The sequence below is a fragment of the Myzus persicae genome, unplaced genomic scaffold (assembly GCF_001856785.1).
Source record: "Myzus persicae strain clone G006 unplaced genomic scaffold, MPER_G0061.0, whole genome shotgun sequence".
In the NCBI taxonomy this organism is placed as follows: Eukaryota; Metazoa; Arthropoda; class Insecta; order Hemiptera; family Aphididae; genus Myzus; species Myzus persicae.
In genome coordinates this window covers 1-14,071 of record NW_019101140.1, presented here as the reverse complement: position 1 = coordinate 14,071, position 14,071 = coordinate 1, and the positions used below count along the sequence as shown (strand labels likewise).

General features: G+C 25.8%; 1 protein-coding gene across 1 annotated transcript; it reads right to left on the bottom strand.

Moving 5' to 3' along the window:
• Nucleotides 1-402: 402 nt before the first annotated feature.
• On the bottom strand, nt 403-3,802 carry LOC111027916 (mediator of RNA polymerase II transcription subunit 27-like). The gene is made up of 6 exons (XM_022306415.1): nt 3,348-3,802; nt 3,108-3,252; nt 2,899-3,023; nt 2,729-2,822; nt 758-985; nt 403-681 (listed from the first exon to the last, which is right to left on the bottom strand). Exons 1-6 carry the CDS (start codon nt 3,527-3,529, stop codon nt 547-549), a joined length of 909 nt encoding a protein of 302 aa, XP_022162107.1. The 5' UTR covers nt 3,530-3,802; the 3' UTR covers nt 403-546.
• Between the last annotated feature and the right edge of the window lie 10,269 nt (nt 3,803-14,071).

Sequence of the window (14,071 nt, the reverse complement as noted above, 5' to 3'; positions counted from 1 at the left end):
GTTGGTTAGGTTAAGTGGGTTGGGGGATTGCCTCCTAGCCACCTAGATAGAAGTAATTTGACCAAGTCAAGATAATTTGACTACTATTTAGTATATATGTACATACTAGTGACAGTTACATAACATACTTAGAATATGCTATATTAAAACTATAAGAGGAGATTTCAATACAAAATGACACAAGACACAACATCAATATTTAAGAACTTAAGTTTAAAGAAATAATAAAATGAAAACATAGTATAGTGAACTATGAGAAAAATCAATGATTAGAATCATTTAAAAAGATTACTAGGAGATTAAATTCAATGCTAAATTGCAAAAAAAAAAAATGTCATCATTAAATTGTTCATGAAATAGTAAAGTAAATTATTCATATTAAATATAATAAACTACATTTATCTAACTTTTGAAATTATAACTTAATTAAGGTTATTAACACTAATTCTTAGTCATAAAATAAATTTTAAATTGGTTTGAATGATTGTTGTAAATATAAAAAAAAAAAATAAACATTAAAAATTAAAAAACATTTTAACATTAACATTAAAATGCACATTGATAATGGTATGTATCTAATGTTCTTAGATCTCTCCAAGTTGCTGGGTATCCTTCAAGCTCTATTTTTCCACAAAATTTACATGGTTGTTTGAATATTACTAAATAACTATTGAGCCAAGTCTGTAAACAAAACAAAGATATAAATAATTATTTTGATACTTTTAATTAAAACAAAAAAGTTTTCATTTAAAACTACCATGAATGATCGAATTGAAAGATCTGGCAATGTTGGTGAAAAAAAATGTAACATAGCTGTAATGGCATGTTCAGTTATCTTACGATACACATAATATCTTGATTCTTGCCAAAACTCTTGTTGTAAATCATTAAGGTTAATAGGCTCATCAAATCCTTTAACAATAACCGATTCCATCATAGCTCCTTTGAATGATATAATGGCATGTAAAAGTTTACCTAAGGTAACCTAGATGTAAACAAAATTTTAATTAATTTTTAATATTGAATATATTTACATTTTACTTTTTGAGAAAAATACTTTTGATAAGACAATATTGCATTATTGCATTATTGGATATATGTATATATACATATATTGTATATACAATATTGCATATTACCTATCTACAGTGTCGTAAAAAATACTTTTAAAAAGTATTTAAGTAATTACTCAAATACTTTTAAAATACCACCCAAATACTTTTCAGAAGTATTTGTAATATCTTCAAATACAAAAAAAAAAATCTTTTTAGTTCTGAAATAATTTGTTTATTGCATTTTATAAACATGATTCGTTCAATAACCAAAAAACTGATCAGTCATGTTAGTTCTTTTTTAGTGATAGTTGCACCACAACAATGAACTTTTTCCTACGTAGTTATATATTTTTAAAGCTATATTATATATTTGGATATCCCATGCCGTCATCGATCTTCGTCGACGATAAACGATATTGATAATTGATAACCATTTTATTGGTAAATAGGTACTAAATACTAATAATTAGTAATAATATTTTCGAATTCCGAAATGGTAAGTAGTTATAAATCAAACCATAGCCTTATTTATATTGGACGATAAACTATTTCCTGGAGAAAAAAACATTTAATTGATGAATACCATGATTATTATATAAGCAACATGGTATGGTCGTAAAGTTCCAGATTTGGATCAAGTCCGCGCATACGTCACTTACTTATCCATATTATCATAATTTTGTCTTTCAATTATTACTACTATACATTGCGCTATGTCACGTGCTTACTGAAGGTCTGACCGTCAAGAAGTTAAGATTATACCTTGTTTATATCATAACCACAATGACTTGGTATTTTTATTTAACAAGAATAATAAATGAAAACAAATTAAGAATTTAAATAACAAAAAAAAATTTTCAATAGTAAAAAAAAGTATTTAAAATACCATTCAAATACTTCAAAATAAAAAGTATTTAAAGAAGTATTCAATAATTTTACTCAAATACTTTACAACACTGCTTGTTTATTTTCTAAGTTGTTTTGTATATATTATCTATTTAGTCATTAACAGTTAAAATGGAATAAAGACAGCTAATTTGAAAGTACTTTAAAAGTTTATCGCTCTTGAATGCATTGAAAGTTATACCATAAATGTAGTGGTTTCAATAAAAATTAAAAAAATTTTTTATTTCTACACTAAATGATGAAAAAATCAGATTTTGACCATTATACTTACTAATCAAGTCAGGTTACTTACACATCATTATAACAATTGTAATCAATAGCTAAACATTGGTATTAGTCTTAAGTTTCCCCAATCATTGTAAATCATTATTGTTATGTATGGTTATATAAAGTTGAAGAAAATTCAATAATATTAAGTTTGTTCATCAAAAAATAAAAAATATTTTTACCTACATAAAATTATTTTTTCTAAGTTAAAATTACGATTGCAATCAGAGATCATTGTTATTCATCCCCTCTAGGTTTTACATATTTTTATTGAAATCACAATGTTTTTTTTTTTTTTTTGGAGTTACTTCCATTGCAAAAAGAGCAACAGTCACCAAGATTGAACTAAAAAACTATGAAAAACAAAAATTGGTAGAAGTACGAAACTGCATTTTTCCCATAATATTGCCAACAGTTATAATGAAAATAAATAATATATATTTTTGTGTTTTAGTTAAATTGTGAAGTAGAAAATAAATATTGAAACAAAATTAAATTACCAATAGAACAACATTTGATGCAGAGCGCCTTGTAATTGTAATACTTATATCAGGAAACATCCGACCAATATTAGTCAATAAAACATCAACAGCTCTAAAAATAATTATTAGACATCTCATTAAACTAAATACTTATTTTTATAAATTATTAAAATTAACTAGATATTTACTGTGGTGATATATTATGCAAGCTAGACTGTTGTTGTTTCTTCTTACTCAAACTGGAATTGGAATAAGATTTTTTTAATGAATTTTGTCTTAAAATTTGAACAGCATTTGAACTGATTTTATGTACCTAAAATCATAAAACTTGATTAGTTCAAAACAAAAAAAAAAATTTAATTCAAATCAAAATATAATTAACTATAATTTGTAATACATTATCAAGCCATTTATGAGAAGACAAGAGAGGAGCGTACAATGCTTGTCGATCAGGTGTGCTTTCTTGCGATAAAAATGATGTGTTATGCAATGACATAGCACCTGGAGGATTAGATAAAGACCCAACAACTTCCTCAAGATCCCTAAAAATTAAAATGTACACACAATCATTAAGTTTAGGTAAGCTAGGTAAGTTTATTTTAACAATTATTAAAATGTACTATAAATTAAACTAAACCTCATACGAAATCCAAGTTTTCCAATCATTTCATTCATAGAATACAAGTAATGATTTTGTTTTGCGTGTGTTTGTGAACCGTTATCTTTTACTCCTTCACAAATTTCAATAAAGAGCTGTGTTAGCTCCAATCGTAATGTCTTGACGGTATTTAAAGCAACTTGCATTTGATTCAACTCCATATTTGTATTAGCGTGTATATCAAAGAGGTAGATGTAAAAAAATTAGTATAGTAAATAGTCTTTTTAGTTCAATACAACAGTTTTGAATCAGGTAAAGAAAAGTGAAAACTGTACAGGTTACACCGGTTATTAAAAATTATTAAATCAAGTGTTTATTTGACGAGTTGATAATGGTATCCAGAGCCAGACTTCACGTAGGTTGGGCAACCGATGTACCATCAGCAGGTACGATAGCGCTCCCGGCGTTATTCAACGGACAATAACAATACAACAGGAATGCAGTCCATTTTCTTATGTTTGGTATACAATTTCTTTGGAGGGTTATACTCACACATGATACCAACAACACCGAGCTATGGCCCACAACCATGAATGTTGCCATAAACGACGTATAACTTTATTTGATTAAGGTACAGAATCATTGTCATGACTAAATTGTGTCGAGTGTGCTATGGTATTTTCTTATGTTTGATAACAATATGACATAAACTAATTTCAAAATCTGTATATTGTTAACACTGTAATATGTTGTGTATCTGTACGTAGTACATTATACATATAAAAAAATTTAATATTTACATGAAGTGAATTAGTGATAACAAATATTATATTATATTAAGTTTATAAAAGTCGACAAATCAATGAAATATAGTAATGTATTTTAATAGGTATAAATGCTATAAATTTCAGCGTCTGCAGGTGCAAAAGCAAAAATGTGCACCTGCTACACAATACCAGGAGGTACAAGTCGTGCACCTCAGTAATTACGCCACTGGTCTAGGGTTACTATATTGTTTTTATTTAACTCAAGTAATACAATTAATTACCTACCTAGTAACGATTAACAAATTAAAATTTTTGTAAGTTTTGTCATAAATTAACTACCAAAACACTGTAAAACACTGTGCTTTAGTATATTATAACAACATAAACTAACGGTCTTGATGTAGAATATATACTTTTGTATTGAATTTGCTTAATTACGTTTTCTCAGTAAAAATGGAACACCATCATCAAAAAATGACTTCAAACCTTAAAAATGTCCCAAAAACGACAAACAAATGTTCTAAAAATCAAAAAAGTTAAGAAAAAAACATACTAAATAAAAATAAAAATGCTCATTTCTATTTATATAAAATGCAACTTTTATGCAATTATATAGAAATATATTACTATTATTTAAATATGTAAAGTAATTTTTCCTCAAATATGCAAAAAATGTGACCATAAAATCTACACATTACCAAACGTCAACATGTTGAATCAAATTTATATTAAAAAAATATTCCAAGAAATTATTTAGTATAGAATAGTTTTAAAAAATCAACCATATATGTATCAATTGTGCTTATTATTTTATATTTTTATTTTATACTTATATAATGCTAACTAATATTTTAAAATGTACTAACATTTTTGAGGGAGGAAGTTATGAAGTTCAGTTGTATTATTAAACACAATATTTGAAAAAATCATCTCAGAAAGTCAAAACATGATGACTCATACATAACAATTCATCCCGAAGTCAAATTTATTGAATATGATGTGAGTAATTTACAAAGTGGTTGTGGTGTATGTTAAATGTTTAATTTAATACTTAGGTTAAATATTAAGAAATTACATTAAACACAAATGTTTATCCAATGAGATAAAATTCAAAGGGCCATGGGTTGGTTTCAAATATTAATAATATAAAAGATTAGACAATAACAGGATTAGATGTTGACATGGCAAACGTAAATAAATTATTTAAATGCCTTAGATTTATTGTTCACTCAAAAGCAGATTTAACTGAAAAAGTGAATAAGCAAATATTTATTAATATAAAGCTAAAAAAGATAATTCCATTCAAAACATTAACTTTTAGATTGTTTTTTTGTTTGTAGTACATCAAAAATGTCATGAATGAGTTCATTAATATATACCATACTGAAAAAGCTAATTCTATGGTTGTTTTTATGATGTATTATGGTAAAACTGGAAAAGATTCAACCAGATAATCTGGTATATTATCTGAGGATACCATTACAATAAGTACTGACTGAATGATTAAACAATTTATGCACAACAATTTATCTGGAAATATACCAATGTTATTTTTTATTTATGCTTGTTGGTAAGGTAAAAATATTTTTTTTGTATTTTTGATGTATAATGAATACTTTTACTTATTTTAGAGGACAAAAAAGTGATTTTCATTGGAAATAATGAAGTAGTGAAAATAGTTACTTACAAAATGATGATGCTGATAATATATACGCAGTTGGAATAATTTGCAATAAATGTTATGAAGATGTTTTCATAGCATATGCCACTCTTCGTGGTAAATATACAAATAATTATTATAAGCACAATTAAATATATTATAATGAACAATTATTATAATTTACTTATAAACTTACTCTCTTATCGATAGTTTATTAAATAGCATACATTTTTTCTAAGGTATAGCAAAGGTAGGTAGGTACTGCAATATGTGATATAATAGATGGAAAAAGTTGTGTCAAGTATTTCACGAAAAATCTATTATACTGGATTGTCTAAGTAAGTTTTTTTGTTAATATTTAGTATGTAATTAGTATGAATTTGTATGACCGTTTTTAAAAATGTGTACAAATTTAATTTTCGCCCCATAAACAAGAAACTGGGGCGGTGCTGGAGAAACTTTCCCCCAGCACCACCACAAGAACCGATGGTTGTGATGGCAGTGTGTTTTACTAACCTATTTGTGACTCAATACTATCTCATATACGATATACTTTGTAATAGTGTAATAATAATTACACACTGTTTGCCGGATTCAGTTAGATACTCAAAAAGTAGTATCCTGGGACGCATACATTTAGCTTATCTTTATTCTATATATAAGATACGTACACTGTAAAAATAGAAGAAATACAAGATACTTGATAATCTATATTTTATATTTCAAATTGCCTTGTATAAAATATTATAATTTGTCTATGAAGACTTACAATTTCTTTCATATTTTCAAAATGATATCATTATAGCATAATTACACATCATTACATTTTATCAATAATAATATACCACTACAATTATATTAATAAATAAATAGGTATATCACTAAAATCTATTCATTATTTATAAATTGCATCTCATATTCCCATAAACTTACAGTCATAACAATTATTTCAGTTATTTTTATTTTTTAAATATATATTTACAATTTTTTTCATATTTTCTAAATAATATTACAAATATTATGTGATTTCAGAATATTAAAATATTTTAACCCAGCACCATTGAGATAATAAATAATAATTGTGATCTTCCCTATGCTATCCATCCTTGATCCATTTTAAGTTTTTTGAAAACAAAATCTGAAAAACCTTTGTACTAATAGGTAAGACAATTACTTAGGTAAGACAAATAATTATAAATTCATTTCCATCTATTTAGATACATTATTGGAAATAACTAGCTTAATTACGCGGCTTTACCAGTGTGTAGTTTTTGCTTTCTCTAAATGAAATTCTTAAATCAACACTCATTGTTGTGTTTTAAGGAAGAAAAAAATGTATTTTATTTAATCAAGTGTTAAATAGTAGTAGTAGCTGAATTATAAATCAACTGTGTGTACACGATTATAATTGTAATCTACACTAATATTATAAAGAGGAAAGATATGATTATTTGTTTGTATTGTATAGGCTCCGAAACTACTGAACCGGTTTAAATTAAATTTGGTACATAGACAGTTTAGACATTGCGAAAGGACATAGGCTAATTTTGAATACGAAAAAAATGCTGTAAGGGTGCGAAATAGGGGACGAAATATATTATAACACTATACCCATCATTAATATGATCAATATGAAACAACGTTTGCCTTGTCAGCTTTAATTATTAAAATGTAAAAAATCTCGGTTTTCACCTGAGGTGACTTTTGCCCGAGAGCAACGCCGGGTAGGACAGCTAGTAATAAATACAATTTCATTGTGAATAATATATCACGCGTTGGAGTATTATTAAGAGTATTATATATACCTTGTGAAAAAAAATGAAAATTGAAAGTGTCCATCAACAGTTTCAAACGAGTCAAAATATTGTTAAAAATGTATGAATTATATGAATTGATAAAATAAACATATGGTGTAAATTTTAAGTGTCTACAGTAATTTGTTTTTGAATTACAACAAAGTAAGAAAATCGCTACAAGAGAAATCGAATGAATATACTGCAATGTTGTAAAAATATTAACTCCAAACGCTCTTAAAAATGTAATTTATTTTCCTGTAGAAATTTGTGTTTGATAAAGGTAGACAAACTTGTGAGGAATCTTGTATTAAATTTTAAAATCCTAAGTATAAAAAAAAAATGTATTTAAAAATGAATTTCTAACTAAATATAATTTGCAAATTTTCGTGATTTTTACAAATTTTGTCAAAATTCTAAGTTTAAACGCTCATAAAAAATTATTGCGGATTTAAACTCAACTTTTTTTTAAAACTTTATTCACAACAACTTACAAAGAACTTTGTATTGCATTTCCAACATTTTTGAATAGCCCAAAATTTTTTTATCAACTTTAGTGTAAAAAAAACATAATACCTAATCGAAAATTATTGCATATGCCAATAAATAGTTCCAGATAAGTCAAAACATTTTGCAAATTGTATGCTATATAGGAAACTCTAACATAAATTTTCAGTGAAAATGTCGTGTATCTAAGATTAATTTTTTTTAGAGTTGCACTAAAAACCGAAATTGGTTTTTTCAAAAACCGGTATTGTTCAAAAACTCCCGTTGTTTCTTAAGTTTTTGTTTGTTTTTCCTATTGATTTTGAAAAATATTGGGAACATAAACTTTGACATCTTAAAAAACCAACATGATTTCCTACCACAAAAGTTGGTAGTTTGGTACTACAAGAAATCACGATCACAGACGAACAAAAAAAATATATATATATACACATCAATAGAAAATCAATACAGACATTAAAAATTTGTTACTTTAATGAATTGTATACATATAACAAACAAGTATGTTCTTCAATACTACAAGTTAAATATTTCAAACAGTTTAATTAAAATAATTTTTACAGCTACAGATTGTAAATCTGATCACTACTTACATGAAATAATTTGTACAGTCATATGTTGAAATTGGGTCGCATAATTTACGATAAACCAGTAAAATAAACAATTTGTGTAGGTACGTAAAAAGGTGTTGCCTTAATAAATTGTACAAACAATGAAAAGCATGTTATTTACATGACCCTGCATATTATTTACTAATGTAAAATAAATATTTAAAACAGTTTAGTGAATTAAAATACTTTTTACAGTAACAGAATAAATTTAGCATAAGGTCTAAAAATTACGATAGAATAGTAAAATTGAAAATATTTATACATATAAATGTAATACATTATAAAATTGTACATACAATGACAAAGTATGTTATTTGTTCCTAAAAAATGATTATTTAAAACAGTTTTATTTTTTATATTTCTTTATACACTATACAGTCATGAAAATTATGATGAAAAATAATAAAATCCACAATTTTTCTTCGTAAAAATGTGCTATACTTTGATAAGTTGTACGTAATATGAAAAGCATGTTATTGACTATTACAAGTAAATATTTAAAACAATTTAGTGAATTAAGATACTTTTTACAGTGTAGTGTTGAAATTGGGTCATAAAAATTACGATAAAAGAGTAAATCCTTAATTTGTTCACATAAAATGGTGTTGATATAATAAATCGTACATAAAATGGCCCAGCATGTAATGTACTACAGAAAAATATATATTTAAAACAGTTTAGTAATTTAAAATACTTTTTACAATTATAAAATTGAACATTTTTATACTTAAAAATGTGATAGTGATACTTTCTTAAATTTTACATACAAGATGAAGCATGTTATTCACTACAACAAAATAAATATTTTAAACGGTTTAGTTGATAAAAGCGTTTTCACGGTTAGGTACATAGGTATAAAAATAAGTTGTGAAAATTACGATAATAAATAGAAAAATCCACAGTTTTTTTAAGTAAAACTGTGATATTTTAATAAAATCTTGGTACGATGATTCATCGTGTAATTTGTTATTATAAAATGATTATTCAAATCTGTTTACTGAATTAAAATCCTTTTTACAGTCTTCTGTTGGAATTAGGTTATGACAATTACGATAAAATAGTAAAATAGACAATTTTTACATATTTATGTTGAATTCGCTAGAATAGAAATGATTTAAAAACAATAAAAACTAATGGATTGAGTATGTCGTGTATCAATAAAGTATGTATAACATTAATATGATTATGCTTAACATAAGTGAGACCCCGAGTCCTTATCGTACAATGAATTAATGACGTCCTTTAGTGCCGCTGTAAACATGTTTTTTGTATTTGTTTTATAAAAATAAATCTGTTTTTATTGACTTACCTATGTAATTGCTGAATCAGTTCACATTAAAATTAACGGAGCTAGCGGTGTTTAAAATACCGACCATATAGTAGATCCTATGACCTATAGTAGCTTGTAAAGGTACTATAATTATATAATTAAATATGCAATGTTATGTTTAACTCATAAAAGTATAAAACTCATGATAATTATTGATAAATGGTATGGTCTGTGGTGGGGGTGGGTATGCTGGGTGCCACCACAGTCTTGTAAAAGACACTTAATTCTTAAATGTATTCAAATATAGATGCAGATACTTATTTTAAAAAGTATTTATAGATAGGTAAGTACTTTCAAATACCTACTTTCAATTTTTTTTATAAATATATTTTTAACCTTCTAAATCAACAGAACCCGATTTTCATGTTTAATGTTAATTTTATGTAGAGCATTTTAAACCATATAACATTTGGTGTAACTATCAAAAAGTATACATCTGATTTTTTGTCGAAGTAAATTAATTTTTGGTTGAGTAAAATACTCAGTAAAAAAATAAAAAACAAAGTAAATTCTTCATTTTATTTTTTCAAGCGATTAAAATTAAAACTCAAATAGAAAAATATATTATAAACTTAAACGAATAGGTAAGTATTTGAAAATTAGTATTTGATTTTAAATACAGATACTTTGAGAAAGTATTTAAAATAAATATCGAGTACTAAAAAAATATTTGAATACTTTTACTCCAGTACTTTATACAAAACTGAGGCCGGCTGGTAAATTTCTAGTTTTGACCCCTGTAAAAATAAAATTATTTGTGCTAATGTAAATGCTAAAAAACTAGTTGAGTCAGTTACAACGAATAAATTGTAGAAAAATCAGATCGCAGACGCACACATATATTATACAATATACATAGATCGTATTGGAATTTCTTTGTCATTGAAGCGTGCCATCGTAGGTTCTGTAAAACCTAAATCACAATTATAGGAAATATAGTCTAAATCAAACCACTGATATCGATGAATATTCATATTCTGACATGTGTACAAGATTATAACTGTTTAATTGAAAGTTTGAACTAATATTATATAGTAATAGCATATTATGTACCTAAAGTAATAGGTACGAGATAGGTACTTCCTAGAATATAATACGTTATAATGCATAACATATTATGCAATAATCGATACTATGTGTTGTATTTTTAAAAATATATAATTTTCCTTGAACTGGCTATAGCTGAATAGCTGATGACAAAAGTTATTTGATGAAATAAAAAGTTTTAGGATATGTTTTATACATTTTTAATAATTTCAAAATCATTCATGTATACCTAATTAAATAATATTTTAAGAGCTCCGCATCCACACTATTTATCTATACTAAAACCTCTGTAAAACTATAGTAATCAGTAGATATATAAGATATATAAGATAATAATAACATTTTAAGAATTATTATTTATAATACCTATTTTTAATGTTTTAACATTAGTATAAATTATTATATTTTACGGGGGAATGAATTGCTGTATAGACATGCTATCGTATGGTTCCCCCAAATTCGTACTCTTTATAAATTATAATAATAATACATATATGTACAGCCGAATCCATTTATTACGATTGCATATATAACGATGTTGCGGATAAAACGGGTCCCGTCCAGAAATTTGATTGGTTTTATATAATTATGTCTCATGTGCAGTAATTTTGGTCGGATGTAACGAAATCGGTTATAATGATAATTCGGATATAACGATGATATTTTGAAATGAAAATTGATTTTTTTATTTGCCTATATAACAATAAATTGGATATGTTTCGTTAAACATCGATATAAATAAGCCAGAAATATACATAGCATTAAAAATACAGTAAAATCCGCTTAGAACGATCTTCAAGGGACCTAGAGAATTAGATCGTTATATCCGGATTTCGTTGTATCCGGAACGCACAATTTTTTAATTGTTCGAAAAATTGATTTATGAAACAAATACATGTATAAATGTATGATTTATATACCTATGTAATGTATATTGTGTACATAGTACATGTAATATAATTAATTTAAAAAAAAATCAGTTATAGTACTTTATCTATAACTGGAACAATACGATTTCTTAACATATATTTCTGGCGTATTTATATCGCTGTTTAACGAAACGTATCCAATTTATTGTTATAGGCGAATAAAAAAATCAATTTTCATTTCAAAATAACATGGTTATATTATATCCGAATTATGGTTATAACCGATATCATCACATATCCGACCAAAATTACAAGGAAGTGAATCGTTTTATCCGGAATATCGTTATATACGCAATCGTAATAAGCGGATTCGACTGTATTGATATTTATGTTAAGAAATCTATAACTTATAACCTATTTGTTTGGTATTGGTTTAACTACAATAACTATAATATTACGATAAATGTGAAATGTGATAAAATTTGTTGTACATACACAAATTATAAAGCATGAATCAAAACCAGCAATAACCAATAAAAATATGGCATTTTTGAAAACAAATTTGTATCTAAATTTTAACCAAAAATATGTTTATTACCTATTTTTTTTACAAAATTTGAATCTTATAAACGACTTATAGTGAGTCTTATTATAACCGAATTTTTATAATGCACGTATTTGGATACATTCGGACCGTTCAAAACGATTTTGAGTCTAATAAGCAACTTATATAGTATATACCTACAACCTACGTGAGTCTTATAAGCGGCGTCCACTATATTTGAAACTTTGAAAGTATCTACAAATAATTTTATTTCCGAGTATTTTAAATATTTTTCAAAACAAGTGCCTGCATTTGTACCTACTTGAATACTTTAAAAAAATATCTTTTACAAGACTACCATTATGCAAAACTTAGTTAAATAAATAATAATAAATTATTAAATGCTATAATTAATTAATTAATATAGGGATAAGTACGCGTATAATACTATATTTATATGTGAAAATTAAAAATTAAAAAATCAAATCAAACTATTATTGTAATAGCGCGTAGGTCACATACTAAACACATATTACCTTTACCTAATTGCAAAAAAAAAAATTATAAAATATAAATTATTAATAAAATTGTATTTTAATTTATTGCTTGAAAATCCTAACTCGTTTTAATACAATTTCGTCTTGTGTTTTAGTAAATTGACAATGTCTTCTTCAACAAACAGACAATAGGAAAAAAACACAGGAAAAATGTTTAATATAAATGAGTGAACCAGTGAACACATGTATACTCTACTCCCAATTATTTAATAGTAATTACCGTGCACCTATAACAAAATATAATTAAAATAATGTCATAAATTATTATATTTTTCTACTATTACAATTTTTTCTTATATATATTATAGTTTAGAGAATGCTATTATACTCGTGCGTTGTTACCTCTGCCTTACCAACATACGACACACCAAATTTTCGTTCACTAATTTGAATAGTGTGCCGTTAGTTTTGATATTAGAGTGAATTTAAGTATTATCAAACTTTTAGGTAAAAACATTATTTAAGCGTCGGCGGATATTCGATATTTTCATTTTTAATCAAGATACCTACGAGTATGTGAAATAACACAAATGAAAAATTCTCATATCTCACTTGAAAATTAAAGTATACAAAAATCCGCCAACGCTTAAGCACAGATAATGTTCTTGCCTAAAACTTTTAATACTTTTATAATATGTCAATTCATTCTAATATTAAAATTAACAGCACACTATCGAAACTAGTGAACGCAAATGTTCTATGTCGTAAGTGTATATAAACGGAGACAACAAATGCATGGGTAGAGTTCACTTAATAGTTAAGCATAAGTCATATTCAGACATAAAATGATTAATATTTGAAAAATAAATAGGTAAAAAAAGAGGGTTTCATTTTAATTGAGTAGCCGTTAAGAGGACGCTACACCCGCATGTGTTGTCTCCGTCTTACAAATGTAGAACATAGCAAAACAATGTTTTGCACGGGAAAGAACCGAGAAAGCTACAATCATAATTAAGAAACGAAATTTTCACCACATAAAAAGGAGAACTTTGGCTGTGCAATATCGTTTTTATTTTTTCGATATCACTTATATGAAAAAAGTTATTATTGTTTCAAAATACATTTGTTTTTGTATTTT